At 42.0% G+C, this 16,602-nt stretch overlaps 1 protein-coding gene across 3 annotated transcripts in view; it reads left to right on the forward strand.

The window, feature by feature from the left end:
* LOC109891032 (membrane-associated guanylate kinase, WW and PDZ domain-containing protein 3) overlaps positions 1–16,602 on the forward strand; it is a 137,673-nt gene that overhangs the window by 93,606 nt on the left and 27,465 nt on the right. For all 3 annotated transcript variants that reach the window (XM_031825054.1, XM_031825053.1, XM_020483294.2), the window contains exon 3: positions 2,387–2,506. In XM_031825054.1, the coding sequence (XP_031680914.1) occupies positions 2,387–2,506 (120 nt within the window). The remainder of the gene's footprint in view (positions 1–2,386; positions 2,507–16,602) is intronic.

Consider the following 16,602-nt stretch of genomic DNA (forward strand, 5'->3'; position numbering starts at 1 on the left):
AGAGTCGCCCATCTGTCCTGAGCTGCCAGAGTCGCCCGTCTGTCCTGAGCTGCCAGAGTCGCCCGTCAGTCAGGAGCTGCCAGAGCCGCCCGTCAGTCAGGAGCTGCCAGAGCCGCCCATCAGTCAGGAGCTGCCAGAGCCGCCCGTCAGTCAAGAGCTGCCAGAGCCGCCAGTCAGCCAGGAGCTGCCAGAGCCGTCCGTCAGCCAGGAGCTGCCAGAGCCGTCCGTCAGCCAGGAGCTGCCAGAGCCGCCCGTCAGCCAGGAGCTGCCAGAGCCGTCCATCAGCCAGGAGCTGCCAGATCCGTCCGTCAGCCAGGAGCTGCCAGAGCCGCTCGTCAGTCAGGAGCTGCCAGAATCGCCCTTCACTCCGGAGCTGCCGGAGTCTCCCGCCTGTCCGGTGCTGCCGGAATCTCCCGTTCGTCCGGTGCTGCCGGAATCTCCCGTCCATTCGGGACCCGTGGCTATGGTCCCCAGTCCGAGGTCGGCGGCGAGGGACGCCGCTCTAAAGAGGCAACGGAGGCGGTTAAAGAGGCGGAGAAAGACTATGGTGGAGTGGGGTCCACGTCCCGCGCCAGAGCCGCCACCGCGGACAGACACCCACCCAGACCCTCCCCTATAGGTTCAGGTTTTGCGGCCGGAGTCCGCACCTTTGGGGGGGTGTACTGTCACATTCTGACCTTAGTTCTTTTGTTATGTCTTTGTTTTAGTATGGTCAGGGCGTGAGTGGGGTGGGTTGTCTGTGTTCCTTTTTCTATGATTGTCCCTGATTGAGAACCATACTTAGGCAGCCTAGTTTCACTTTTGAGTTGTGGGTGATTGTGTTTGCACCATACGGGACTGTTTCGATTTTCGTTTGTTCTTTCACTTTGTTATTTTGTATTTTGTGGTGTTCAGTTTTACATATTAAAATGGAGACTTACCGCGGTGCAAATTGGTCCGATATCTCTTACTCCTCGTCAGAAGAAGAGGACAAGCGTTACATCTGAGGACTTTATAAGAGACATACCATGGCCTTGAATTACATGATCGGCCTGAATTCTGGCTTTAACGTAATACAGATCTTTAATAAAACATTTTTGACAATCCTACACACTTGTACATTTTTTTGCTATAACCCATTTTCTAGCATTAAAGAAAGCTAATGCTTGCAGTCAGGCATTACTGAGACATCAGAAGTTCAGAGTGTCTCATCTTCAAAGTAAGTGCTATGGCCACAAAAAGACTGATGCTCCTCGTTTTTACAATGCTTTCTTCCCTCTGTATTATTTGACAGCGAATCCCAGTGGCATTTTCAAGTGCCAACATGAAACAATGCAAAAAAATGCCATGTTATTTTTCTGTCCCTCTTTTTCTGAGTGAAACCGCCTCTGATGTCTCTGTTGTGGCGTGTGTCTTTGTCTGTGGCTGTGGCATCCATGCAAGCCAGGTCTTTAAAAAGTAGGACCGCAGTATTTGAAAGGGAGATTATGAAAGACTTGTTGGGGCGCCAATTTAGGTAGACAAATGTTCATGCATTCTCATTGTCGCTCTCACACATACATACAAACACACACACAGAGGCATGCACACACAGACACGTGCACAAACACACATGCACACACACACACGCACACACAAACAAACACAAACACACACACACACATTGCCAAGAGTTCCACTGCTGAGGGAAAAGTGATTGCTTCCGATGAACGTGACCATGTGAATGACTATGCATAATGTCAGGAAATGACTGTTCTCTGTGATAAAGCGTTTATACATCTTCCTATTTCTCTTGTCTGCTAAATGAACTGCATTTCATTTTCATCAGGGACATTTATTATCTGGGGAATTTGTTTGAAAATTCTGCTCCCACAGCTCATTTGAAAGTAACCGTAAATGAACTATTGACTGTGTCAGGATTATTTTTTTCAGTGTGCTAAAATACTTTCTGCTTTCAAGTAGATACATAGCACCCTCAAAGCAAAGCATAGTTCGTCCTCTTTGTCTTTCCCTCAACAGGTTGACAATGGAATAATTACAGGAGCAGTAATATTGATGTGACATCTGGATGATGCTGCAGGCAAGATAGAGGCTTGGCAGGTAGTGGTGCCCTCAGTAATTGGGCCATGGGGGACATTTTCTGGGACCAAAGCTTTCATGGGGAGACAGAAACAGACATCCTGTTAATGAGAGAATGCTGTGAACTCCCTGATGCTCATATCACACAAGCACCATGTCCTTTTCTTTTGGTTACATCATCTGTGATACCGGAGGCCCTCACTCCATGTTTCCTAAATCAAATCAAATGTTCTACCATTTGTATCAGTGTTCATGGGCTCATTCTGTCTTAGGCTGTCGTTGCATTCTCATATGCTCATAGGTGTGTGTTTGTTTGTGTGATTGACAGGCACCACACGGCTGCCAAGAGAAGGGGAGGTGCCAGGGGTGGACTACAACTTCATCAGCGTGGGAGACTTCCGTATCCTGGAGGAGAGTGGCCTTCTGCTGGAGAGTGGAACCTACGATGGTGAGCACTCACTAAGGAAGCGTTCAATAATGAATTGATTAATAAGCTTAGTAGTCAATTGCATTGACCAAGGCTAAATTGATTGGTCAGGGGAACATGATTAAGAGGCTTGTTAGAACTGAAACCTTTGATCACAAGGATACTCAAGAGCTCTTGTGCTGCTCTATCCATTAAGAGCTCTTTTAATCTGTAGAGCAGCAATGTGTTGGCCCACCTGATCACCACTCTCAGTAGATCTTTCAAACTGCTGAACCCACTACTGCAGAGGAGGAGCTATTTACTCATGTGATGATGGCCCTCTCTACCTATTTTATTTATTTAACTAGGCAAGTCAGTTAAGAACAAATTCTTATTTACAATGACGGCCTAGGAGCAGTGGATTAACTGCCTTGTTCAGGGGGCAGAATGACAGATTTTTTACCTTGTCAGCTCGGGGATTCAATCTAGCAACCTTTCGGTTACTGGCCCAACGCTCTAACCGCTAGGATGCCTGCCACCCCTATGAGGGGAGGCGGTGTTCATTGCATGCTTCCAAAAACTACTGGCAGCTACTGGATATCTTTAAGTGGGTTTCCATCATTGGGGTATCCTCTCAGACAGAAGAGGAGTCCTCTTCTTTACGAGGGAAAATCTGCTTCATTTTTGCCTCAGTGGTGACACACTGAACTTGGCTCATGTGTGACCTCCTGTACTGTAAGTAACCATAGCAGATGCTGTTATAGCCCGGGGATGATAGTTCATATTGTCACTGAGAGGAAAATAGAAATATGTTTTATCTGTTGACACAAGGAAGGCTGTTTCTGGGTTTTCCTGATACTCTATGTAGTCCATTACAGTTGAATGAGTTCTTATCAGTTGTTTTACTTTAGTTATACTACAATGGCACATTAAGTACTTACCCTGTATTATGGGGTTGAATAGTCTCAGAGTATTTATGTCGTGAAGGGATTGGAGCCGGGGATTTTTTTCACATTGTTTGATGATTATGGCAATAACATGATAATCTCCTCTCTTTAAGCTCAGTCTTTCATACACCAAATCCCAGCTGTCTGCTGTGGAATCAGAATGGAATGGACTCAGTCTTTGAATGTCAGAGGCGCACCTCTGGTCTAGTGGTTGGCCCATATCACTTATCCTTCTCTGCAGTGTCTCTCCTATTGCCTCCCGTTTATATTCCCTGTGATGGAGAGTTTAAAGATGAAGTCAAATCCTCATCTGGAGTAAGAGTCTTACCAAGCAGCAGCACCGCTTCTATGAAGGGGTTTGGCACTGGCAGGTCCTGGCTGTTGACAGTCTTCTGAGCCCTCTGATGTGATGCTCCCTGAGGTTCCCCTTCCTGTCAGTCAACTCACAGCTGACAGACGCAGGTCAACACTGACACCTCCTCACACACACTTTGAGCAAATCGCAGCCCTGTTGGTTTGGGGGAAATACCGAATTGAGATCACATACGGTAAGAAAGGAGCTGCAGGATTCAGGAGCTGCCAAGTCAAGGGACAGCCACCCGCGACTGTGAGCTTCCCTTCATCTCTCAGCTGCAGCCAGACCTGTGGGTTTTTCTGCACCTTTACAGGCAGCCAGATAACACACGACACAGAATGGCGTTTAGCTAGTAAAGCACACATTCTGAATGATTTGATTAGTCTAGAGAGAGAGAAGAGGACTAGGGATAGATTTATAGGACTTCAGCCAAGCGCCCAGAGTCAGCTTTTCAACGGCAAGCTCTCAAATCTGTACACTAGCAGTGTTTGGCTGGGTGAATATATGTGTATTGACTTTCCAAGGCTCTAGGCTGCACTTTGCTGTCCATTGAAGACCCTGATAGTGGTAGGTCCTCGACAGAAACATGTTTGGCTGCTGGGCATTATTTCCATCTAAAAGACCCATGAGCACCAACATGTGAAGTTCATAGGAGCATATCAAATTAGGTGTCAAATGTACATTTTTGTCATTTAGCAGACACTCTTATCCAGAGCAACTTTCAATAAGTAGTAAGTGCATACATTTTTGTACTGGTCCCCAGTGGGAATTGAACCCACAACCGTGGCATTGCAAGCACCATGCTCCACCAACTGAGCCCCACAGGAAAGCTAAGAGTCTATGTTTTCGGGAAATTAAGGCATAGATTATATTTTTTTTAAATGTTCCATCTTAAGTAAAGGCTTTGATTACCGGATAAACAGATGCAAAAGGGGCCTTAGAAATGGTATCAGAAATACGTCCAAACACAATAATGTTGATGGCAAGACAACTGGCAATGAATATCAACACTTATATTTAGTTTTAGAGAAATATTAACAACCGTCTGAGTCTGGACAACCTCTCCCTCTCTCTCACTCTGCCTCACTACTGTACTGAACTGTAATTTACTGTACTTAACTTCACTGTACTGAACTGTACTCTACCCTACTCTATGCTGCTGTGCTGTAGTGTACTGCCCTGTACTGCTTTGGTTACTGTAGCTCAATAACCAAAATAGATTTTTCAAACTCAAGGTGCCATGTCATAGCTGATACACCATTCTTTCTGCAGACATCTTTCAATCTTAATTGGGAACTGCCCTACTGGCACAGAGCTGTGGTCTCCCTGCACTATGAGTAAACTCAGTACAGCTGTGGAGGTCATTTGATGGTGGAATGGGATTTCTTATATTTATATGTGCTTGAACTGTATCATCTTTTGCCATAAAGAGTATACTGAGTGAGTGTGTGAAAAATGAACACGACCCAGTTCTGCTGGAGTAGCCTGCTGTATTCGAGCCCTTTATTTTATGTCCTAATTTTTAGTGCCCATACATTTGACTAGCCCAACTGACTTTTAGAGTATGTTGTAACCATATTACTCTTCAATTTGATCCTTAGCTAATCTTAATGGTGTTTCGAATAGCCCATTAGCCATTAGCTGCTATAGCTTGCATCCCTGCTCTCTGGCTGATTTGTACTGCTGTGCCAGACAGTCAGAGAACTAGCACTATTATCCTCTCTCTCTTCCCTTACTTACTTCCTGTCATCCCTGGCCCTGTTAACCCCCCACCGCCACACAGACCACACAGGCCCACCCAGTGTCGTGCCAGACCTGCCCTGCCCAGTATGCTGAGGCCTCTCCCCTCTCCCAGGCGGTGCTGCCGGGATGCAGTTCGTGCCAGGGTGACCCACAGGGTCACAGGTTTCATGACACAGCCATCTGTGCCAGGCTCTGAGAGGGAGTCTGTATGGGCTCAGCCCTCACTCCGGCTCTGCTCTTCTGTGTGGTTCAGGTCTGGTCAGGCGGCACAGCACAAGGACAGCTGTCCAGAAATTAACAACGCACATAGTTTGGCGCTGCTGACATCACTGTTACTAGGAAATGGGAAAGTCTGTCTAATTCAAATTATTCTCAAATGTATTTTGGGCAGGGAATCCCACTGTGTTCATGATTCTGATTTCTATGAGAACATATGGGCCTGGAGCAGTGGGATGATTATATCTTGAGTGGATGGTCAGGGGGCCGGAGCATAATTGCAAGTCATTTGTAGATTGCAAATTGACTGCAAGAAGCCCAAACAGGTATAATACTAAACATAATCATTTTATATTTGCTTACTTTTGTAGACGATCGCATACACTGAGTGCATAAAATATTAAGAACACCTGCCTAATATTGAGTTGCTCCACCCCCTTTTGCCCTCAATTCGTCAGGGCATGGACTCTACAAGGTGTCGAAAGCATTCCACAGGGATGCTGGCCCATGTTGACTTCAATGCTTCCCACCGTTGTGTCAAGTTGGCTGTATGTCCTTTGGGTACACATGTGAAACTGTTGAGCGTGAAAACCTCAGCAGCATTGCAGTTCTTTGACCCAAACCGGTGCGCCTGGCACCTACTACCATACCCCATTCAAAGGCACTTAAATTGTTTGTCTTGCCCATTCACCCTCTGAATGGCACAACATACACAATCCATGTCTCAATTGTCTCCTTTAAACGGTGTCCTCCCCTTCATCTGCACTGATTGAAGTGTATTTAAGAAGTGACATCAATAAGGGATCATAGCTTTCACCTGGATTCACCTGGTCAGTCTATGTCATGGAAAGAGGAGGTGTTCTTAATGTTTTGTACACTTTGTGGATATCTCTCTATTATGCTTGTGAATACTTTGGAACAAATCTCCAAAATTAAAATCACTTGGAGCTGATTTGCTGGTGTTTTTACAGTCTTTTATGTCCAACAATAAAAATGTAAAAAGAAAAACATATTATAATTGTTTAGCTCAGAACTTGGCTGGCCGCCAGTTGGGAAACCCTGGACAGACTACAATGTATACAGTATTTTACACTGATGTATGCCTTGCTAAATGCACTAAATTCTCTAGTGGGTTGAGTATATGAATTTAGTGGGTTGAGTACATGAAATTAGTGGACTGATGCCTAGCATGTACTGTGGCTGTTTCTGACTCCTGTGCTTTGCCTTGGTGCATTTAGCAAGGAATACATCAGTGTAAAGTACTGTATACATTGAAGTCTGTCCATGTCTGTTAGTGTATATTTGTTTTATTTTAAGAACAGATTTCTACCCCAGGCAAACCCTCCCCTAACCCGGACGACGCTGGGCCAATTGTGCACTGCCCTATGGGACACCCGATCATGGCCTGTTGTGATACAGCCCAGGATTGAACCAGGGCCTGTAGTGATGCCTAGCACGGAAATGCAGTGGCTTAGACCGCTGCGCCACTCAGAAGATGAAGCTCATCAACATGACATTTGCAATATTTATGTCAAACAAACCACCCCCTCTCCTTGTCAGCTTATAAAACAGTTTAATATGACAAATAATAGCAGAAATCTCCCCTGACTTGTCACTTTCACACACCCTCACTTGCCTGGCGCACATTTACCAGGGGCCGAGAGATATGTTTCTAATTAATATGTATGCTATAGCGTCTGGCTGATGATTGTCAGGGTGGCAGGAGACAGATGACTATTAGCTAAGTGGCCCCCAATCTCTCCCTGCTATCGCTGTGCCACCAGGGTTAATGAAGCCATCTCTGACAAACTGCTGTGAGGGAGATGAGCACAGGAGCATTAATACCATACAATTTAGGATTACTATCGTAACCCCGGTTCCCTGATAATAGGAGTGAGATGTGTCACATTGGGATTCACTCAGAATCACTAATCAGGGGAAGAACCAATCACACATGTCTGTCGAGACAGTGGCGAATGAGCCCCTCCCACTATTGCCTGTTTCTGTTTATTTGTTTTTTATTCGAGAATGTGGAACAATGTGTCTGTTTGATACTTTTCATTAACTCATACATAGCAGTTCTTTATATGGACTAAAATAAATGTGTTCATATAGACAGAATATTATGTATAGGCTATATACTGAATTTTTATCAGTTTAAATGTTTTATTTAACCAGGCAAGTCAGTTAAGAACAAATTCTTATTTTCAATGACAGCCTAGGAACAGCAGGTTAACTGCCTGTTCAAGGGCAGAACAACAGATTTGTACCTTGTCAGCTTGGGGATTTGAACTTGCAACCTTCCGGTTACTAGCCCAACACTCTAACCACTATGCTACACTGCCGCCCCAGTTATGAAAATAGAAGGGGCTCCTGAGTGGCGCAGCGGTCTAAGGCACTGCATCTCATTGCTAGAGAGATGACACTACCGACCCTGGTTCAATTCCAGGCTGTATCACAACCAGTTGTGATTGGGAGCCCCATAGGGCGGTACACAATTGGCCCAGCATCATTAGGGTTTGGCCAGGGTAGGCTGTCATTGTAAATAAGAATTTGTTCTTAACTGACTAAGTTTAAAAAAAGGTAATATGGAAAAAGGCTAAAATGTGGATGTTTCAATTAAAAAAGACTATGTGATTTTAGAGACACAAAGTAACAATAGGTTATGATTAAAGGGTTAGGCTGTAGTGGGCTCTCATCATCATTATTCACATCATTCTAATTAAATCAAGTCACAATTATCAGCTTTGGTATTGACATTAGTGAGCAGGCTTTCTGAATGAGGAGAGGCACATGGTTAGGCCTACCAATGGAAAGAGTCTGAAAAATTTTAAAATATTTTGAAATTTGGACCACAGAAAACCAAAGTTTATATGAAATGTCTGCCTTTTGCCCTACATTTTGACAAGTCTAATAAGTTATTTTAATATAGGACAACATCACAAAATCTATTTATCTTATGTTGTTTCATTTAGTCTCATTATGATACTGTACATTTAGGCTATTTCAAAATAACAGAACACCATATTTTTTATTGACACTATAGGCTATTATGCTAAAGATCTACGTATCTGAGATTCAAATTTTAGGCAAGGGCATCTTTTAAAACTATTTTGATACTCACCTCATGTCTTGATAATATGAATGAGAATGTAGTCAGTAAATCAGCATTTGTCCATCTCTCCCATTGTTCCCAGTTTCAATAAAAAAAATATGCATGAGCAATTCATAAGACTATAACATTGGAATGTTGTAAAGTGCTGTCCTACCCTGGCTGGCGAGGACACTCAGGTGAAGCCATTGAATAAAATGAATTACAAGGAAATAAAGCTTTTTAGCTTTTGAACCAGTTTTTTAATGCTACAGTATAGGCCTTCATTTTTAGCCTGTATAATTTCAACTATACTTTTGTATGAGACATCAAAATGTTTTAGAAAAACCTTGTGTGCTGTGTGTCATAACAGCTGTTATTTACTGTTATTCTGAAAATGATTTTCTCAATCAGCTGCTGATTGTTGAAACAGGGCTCAAGTTCAATGCCTAATTTCATAGATAAATGCTTATAATATTGACAGGCAATCGACACTGCCATTAATACAAGGGACGATTTTATATAACACGATTTTGGACTACTAAAATGTTATTAGAATGTATACAAAATACGGTTCTAGTTTTAGGAGGTCATACTTAAATGTAAAATAATAATAGGCACACAAACTAAGGAATACTATTTTAGTATTCTATTATCTTAAGATTATCACCAAGACAGGCAGACAGTCCAGACAGACAAACAGTACAGTAGGCTAAACATTGCAAAAGAAGAGCATATTTGGATTATTAGAGATAATTTAAGAGATTTAAGAGAATCAATGCAAATGTATGCTGCTAATGAACAATAACTAGGCCCAATTCATTACCATTGAAACTATCCTCTTTGACCTGCCAGATCTGAGTAAATGGATTGGATGGATGGCTTCGATAGTCCAGCAATCGAATTGCAAGTCGTGCATATGCTAATAATCCAAATATTCTGCTTCACTGCTACCCTCAGAATTATTCTTAGAGGAGGTCAGAAGAAGCTGCATTGGAACCCAAATGGATCCTCTCTGTGCATGGAAAAAATATCCTGGTACATGAAGGCTACACCGACGGGACAGACAGACTGCAAATATATCCTTCTGGAAGTGGACTGAATATGATGTTTCCAATGCAGAGGTCACAGAACCCTCACTGATGGGGTTATCGCAAAGTTATCTGGAGAACACAACCATATCCCGGACAATGCTCAGATTTGCATCCGAAAGGTGACAATGAATGGCCTGAAGGTGAAAAGCCTGGAGACCCAGGATGAAACCGATGAAATTGTGGACCGTGGTAACACTGCTTGCCTGCGTCTATTTAAGGAGAAAATACATTCTTTAAAACATTTTTTTTTTAAACTAGATATAGGCCTTGATATAGTATAGACTGTTTTTAGCCTTCAGCCTTTATATAATCATATGAACTAATTTCTAAACAATTGTAACGATGTTCGTCTGAGGAAGAAGGAGTAGACAAAAGCGCAGCATGGTACGTGTTCATATTGCCTTTAATTAACTGAACACTAAATACAAAAGAACAAGAGAATAAATGAAAACCGAAACAGTCCCGTATGGTGCAAACACTGAAACGGAAAACAACTACCCACAACCCATAGTGGGAAAACAGGCTGCCTAAGTATGGTTCTCAATCAGAGACAATGATTGACAGCTGCCTCTGATTGGGAACCATACTTAGGTAGCCTGTACCCACCTGTGTTTGTGGGTAGTTGTTTCCTGTTTTGTGTTTTGTCACCTGATAGGACTGTTTCGTTGTTTCACCTTTGTTATTTTGTGTTCAGATTAATAAAGTTAACATGGACACGTACCATGCTGCATTTTGGTCCGATCCTTCATATTCCTCATCAGACGAGGACGAGAATCGTTACAGCAATATTCTGCCCATATGAACACATTCATTTTAGGCAATAACTGAACCAATTTCTGTAGACTATATACAGTTGAAGTCGGAAGTTAACATACACCTTAAAATACACCTTAAATACATTTAAACTCTGTTTTTCACAATTCCTGCCATTTAATCCTAGTAAAAATTCCCTGTCTTAGGTTAGTTAGGATCATCACTTTATTTTAAGAATGTGAAATGTCAGAATAATAGTAGAGAGAGTGATTTATTTCAGCTTTTATTTCTTTCATCACATTCCCAGTGGGTCAGAAGTTTACATACACTCAATTAGTATTTGGTAGCATTTTATTTAAATGGTTTAACTTGGGTCAAACGTTTCGGGTAGCCTTCCACAAGCTTCCCACTATGCGTTGGGTGAATTTTGGCCCATTGAGTCAGGTTTGTAGGCCTCCTTGCTCGCACACGCTTTTTCAGTCCTGCCCACACATTTTCTATAGGATTAAGGTAAGGGCAATGTGATGTCCACTCCAATACCTTGACTTTGTTGTCCTTAAGCCAATTTGCCACAAATTTGGAAGTATGCTTGGGGTCATTGTCCACTTGGAAGACCCATTTGCGACCAAGCTTTAACTTCCTGACTGATGTCTTAAGATGTTGCTTCAATATATCCACACAATTTCCCTTCCTCATGACGCCATCTATTTGGTGCAGTGCAGCAGTCCCTCCTGCAGCAAAGCACACCCACAACATGATGCTGCCACCCCCGTGCTTCACGGTTGGGATGGTGTTCTTCAGCTTGCAAGCCTCCCCGTTTTTCCTCCAAACATAACGATGGTCATTAAGGCCAAACTGTTCTATTTTTGTTTCATCATACAAGAGGACATTTCTCCAAAAAGTACAATCTTTGTCCCCATGTGCAGTTGCAAACCGTAGTCTGGCTTTTTATGGTGGTTTTGGAGCAGTGGCTTCTTCCTTGCTGCGCAGCCATCCAGGTAATGTCGATATATGACTTGTTTTACTGTGGATATAGATACTTTTGTACCTGTTTCCTCCAGCATCTTCACAAGGTCCTTTGCGGTTGTTCTGGGATTGATTTGCACTTTTCACGCCAAAGTATGTTAATCTCTAGGAGACAGAACACGTCTCCTTCCTGAGTGGTATGGGGGCTGTGTGGTCCCATGGTGTTTATACTTGCGTACTATTGTTTGTACAGATGAACGTGGTACCTTCAGGCATTTGGAAATTGCTCCCAAGGATGAACCAGACTTGTGGAGGTCTACATATTTTTTTCTCTCTGAGGTCTTGGCTGATTTCTTTTGATTTTCCCATGATGCCAAGCAAAGAGGCACTGAGTTTGAAGGTAGGCCTTGGGTAGCCTACTGGTTAGAGCGTTGGACTAGTAACCGGAAGGTTGCAAGTTCAAACCCCCGAGCTGACAATGTACAAATCTGTCGTTCTTCCCCTGAACAGGCAGTTAACCCACTGTTCCTATGCCGTCATTGAAAATAAGATTTGTTCTTAACTGACTTGCCTGGTTAAATAAAAAATAAAGGTAAAAATACTTCCACGGGTACACCTCAAATGATGTCAATTTGCCTATCAGAAGCTTTTAAAGCCATAACATCATTTTCTGGAATTTTCCAAGCTGTTTAAAGGCACAGTCAAGTTTGTGTATGTAAACTTCCAACCCACTCGAATTGTGATACAGTGAATTATAAGTGAAATAATCTGTCTGTAAATGATTGTTGGAAAATTGACTTGTATCATGCACAAAGTAGATGTCCTAACCAACTTGCCAAAACTATAGTTTGTTAACAATACATTTGTGGAGTGGTTGAAAAACAAGTTTTAATGACTCCAACCTAAGCGTATGTAAACTTCCAACGTCAACTGTATGTGTTTAAATAGATTACCAGTCAAAGGTTTGGACACACCTACTCCTTCAAGTGTTTTTCTTTATTTGTACTATTTTCTACATTGTAGAATAATAGTGAAGACATCAAAACGATGAAACAACATATGGAATCCTGTAATAACCAAAAAAGGGTTAAACAAATCAAAATATATTTCATATTTGAGATTCTTCAAAGTAGCCACCCGTTGCCTTGATGACAGCTTTGCACACTCTTGGCATTATCTGAGCACTTGTTGGCTGCTTTTCCTTCACTCTGTCTAACAAATCCCAAACCATCTCAATTGGGTTAAGGTCGGGTGATTGTGGAGGCCAGGTCATCTGATGCAGCACTTCATCTCTCTGTTTCTTGGTCAAGTAGCCCTTACACAGCCTGGAGGTGTGTTTTGGTTCATTGTCCTGTTGAAAACAAATGATAGTCCCACTAAGCACAAACAAGATGGGATGGCATGTTGCTGCAGAATGCTGTGCTAGCCATGCTGGTTAAGTGTGCCTTGAATTCTAAATAAATCACTGACAGTGTCACCAGAAAAGCATCCCCACACCATCACTCCTCCTCCATGCTTCACGGTGGAAACCACACATGTGGAGATCATACGTTCACCTACTCTGTGTCTCACAAAGACACAGCGGTTGGAAGCAAAAATCTCAAATTTGGATTCATCAGACCAAAGGACAGATTTCCACCGGTCTAATGTTCATTACTTGTGTTTCTTGGCCCAAGCAAGTCTCTCTTCTTATTGGTGTCCTTTAGTAGTGGTTTCTTTGCAGCAATTCGACCATAAAGGCCTAATTCACACAGTCCCCTCTGAACAGTTGATGTTGAGATGTGTCTGTTACTTGAAGTCTGTGCAGCATTTATTTGGGCTGCAGTCTGAGGTGCAGTTAACTCTAATGAACTTATCCTCTGCAGCAGAGGTAACTCTGGGTCTTCCTTTCCTGTGGTGGTCCTCATGAGAACCAGTTTCATTATAACGCTTGATGATTTTTGCGACTGCACTTGAAGAAACTTTCAAAGTTCTTGAACTTTTCCGCATTGACTGACCTCCATGTCTTAAAGTAATGATGGACTTTGATTTCTCTTTACTTATTTGAGCTGTTCTTGTCATAATATCGACTTGGTCTTTTACCAAGTAGGGCTATCTTCTGTATACCACCCCTACCTTGTCACAACACAACTGATTGGCTCAAGCTCATTAAGAAGGAAATAAATGCCACAAATTAACATTTAACAAGGCACATCTGTTAATTGAAATGCATTCCAGGTGACTACCTCATGAAGCTGGTTGAGAGAATCCCAAAAGTGTGCAAAGCTGTCATAGAGGCAAAGTGTGGATACTATTTGGTTACTACATGATTCCATATGTGTTATTTCATAGTTTTGATGTCTTCCCTATTGTCACGCCCTGACCATAGAGAGCCTTTTATTCTCTATGTTGGTTAGGTCGGTGTGTGACTTGGGTGGGTAATCTAGGTTGTTTTATTTCTGTGTTGGCCTGGTATGGTTCCCAATCAGAGGCAGCTGTTTATCATTGTCTCTGATTGGGGATCATATTTAGGCAGCCATTTCCCCACTGTGTTTTGTGGGTCCTTGTTTATGTTGCCTTTGAGCACTCCATAACCTCACATATAATTTATTCTTTATTGTTTTTTGTCCGGTTCACTTATAATAAGAAAATGTTGAAACGATTTCACGCGGCGCTTTGGTCCGAATGTTCTTACGACGGTCGTGACAACTATTATTCTACAATGTAGAAAATAGTAAAAATAAAGACAAATCCTTGAATGAGTAGGTGTGTCCAAACTTTTAACTGGTACTATAAATATATATACAGTGCCTTGCGAAAGTATTTGGCCCCCTTGAACTTTGCGACCTTTTGCCACATTTCAGGCTTAAAACATAAAGATATAAAACTGTATTTTTTTGTGAAGAATCAACAACAAGTGGGACACAATCATGAAGTGGAACGACATTTATTGGATATTTCAAACTATTTTAACAAATCAAAAACTGAAAAATTGGGTGTGCAAAATTATTCAGCCCCCTTAAGTTAATACTTTGTAGCGCCACCTTTTGCTGCGATTACAGCTGTAAGTCGCTTGGGGTATGTCTCTATCAGTTTTGCACATCGAGAGACTGAAATGTTTTCCCATTCCTCCTTGCAAAACAGCTCGAGCTCAGTGAGGTTGGATGGAGAGCATTTGTGAACAGCAGTTTTCAGTCCTTTCCACAGATTCTCGATTGGATTCAGGTCTGGACTTTGACTTGGCCATTCTAACACCTGGATATGTTTATTTTTGAACCATCCCATTGTAGATTTTGCTTTATGTTTTGGATCATTGTCTTGTTGGAAGACAAATCTCCGTCCCAGTCTCAGGTCTTTTGCAGACTCCATCAGGTTTTCTTCCAGAATGGTCCTGTATTTGGCTCCATCCATCTTCCCATCAATTTTAACCATCTTCCCTGTCCCTGCTGAAGAAAAGCAGGCCCAAACCATGATGCTGCCACCACCATGTTTGACAGTGGGGATGGTGTGTTCAGGGTGATGCGCTGTGTTGCTTTTACGCCAAACATAACGTTTTGCATTGTTGCCAAAAAGTTCAATTTTGGTTTCATCTGACCAGTGCACCTTCTTCCACATGTTTGGTGTGTCTCCCAGGTGGCTTGTGGCAAACTTTAAACAACACTTTTTATGGATATCTTTAAGAAATGGCTTTCTTCTTGCCACTCTTCCATAAAGGCCAGATTTGTGCAATATACGACTGATTGTTGTCCTATGGACAGAGTCTCCCACCTCAGCTGTAGATCTCTGCAGTTCATCCAGAGTGATCATGGGCCTCTTGGCTGCATCTCTGATCAGTCTTCTCCTTGTATGAGCTGAAAGTTTAGAGGGACGGCCAGGTCTTGGTAGATTTGCAGTGGTCTGATACTCCTTCCATTTCAATATTATCGCTTGCACAGTGCTCCTTGGGATGTTTAAAGCTTGGGAAATCTTTTTGTAACCAAATCCAGCTTTAAACTTCTTCACAACAGTATCTCGGACCTGCCTGGTGTGTTCCTTGTTCTTCATGATGCTCTCTGCGCTTTTAACGGACCTCTGAGACTATCACAGTGCAGGTGCATTTATACGGAGACTTGATTACACACAGGTGGATTGTATTTATCATCATTAGTCATTTAGGTCAACATTGGATCATTCAGAGATCCTCACTGAACTTCTGGAGAGAAAGTAAAGCGGCTGAATAATTTTGCACGCCCAATTTTTCAGTTTTTGATTTGTTAAAAAAGTTTGAAATATCCAATAAATGTCGTTCCACTTCATGATTGTGTCCCACTTGTTGTTGATTCTTCACAAAAAAATACAGTTTTATATCTTTATGTTTTAAGCCTGAAATGTGGCAAAAGGTCGCAAAGTTCAAGGGGGCCAAATACTTTCGCAAGGCACTGTATATATATATATTTTTAAATATATATATATATATTCTTATTTATCTTTATCTTTAACTCTACATTGTGGAAAAGGATCTGTAAGTAAGTTAAAGTCTACACCTGTTGTTTCTGAAGCATGTGACAAATACATGTTATCTGATAAGATTGCTTGATTATCATCCCTAATGTTTTCCTGAACTTTCCAATACTTTTCTGATCGATTTCAATCACTCCAAAGCATACTTCCTTCAGACTGAAATGTTTCATTACCTGATTTTCCATATAATGTGCTCTACCTTTTAATGGGAATAAGATAATGACAGTAAGGTCAGGTTCTAAAGATGAATCAAAATATTTTACACATTTGTTTCTGATACCGCCAAGTGTCCTAAAATAGAGAATAAGGGATTCAAATTGCTTGATGGTCCAAGTTAATAAAATCTTAAATGTATAAATCTGTTTAATATCATGTATGAATAAATTGTGACTCTCCACCCCCGTTCTCCGATGGGTATTGCGGCTCGCCCAGTGATTTTGTTTTACAAAAGTGTCTCCCTCAAAAATATTAGTGACTACCACGGCCTTATAAAG

This window comes from Oncorhynchus kisutch, linkage group LG5, assembly GCF_002021735.2.
Source record: "Oncorhynchus kisutch isolate 150728-3 linkage group LG5, Okis_V2, whole genome shotgun sequence".
Lineage (NCBI taxonomy): Eukaryota > Metazoa > Chordata > Actinopteri > Salmoniformes > Salmonidae > Oncorhynchus > Oncorhynchus kisutch.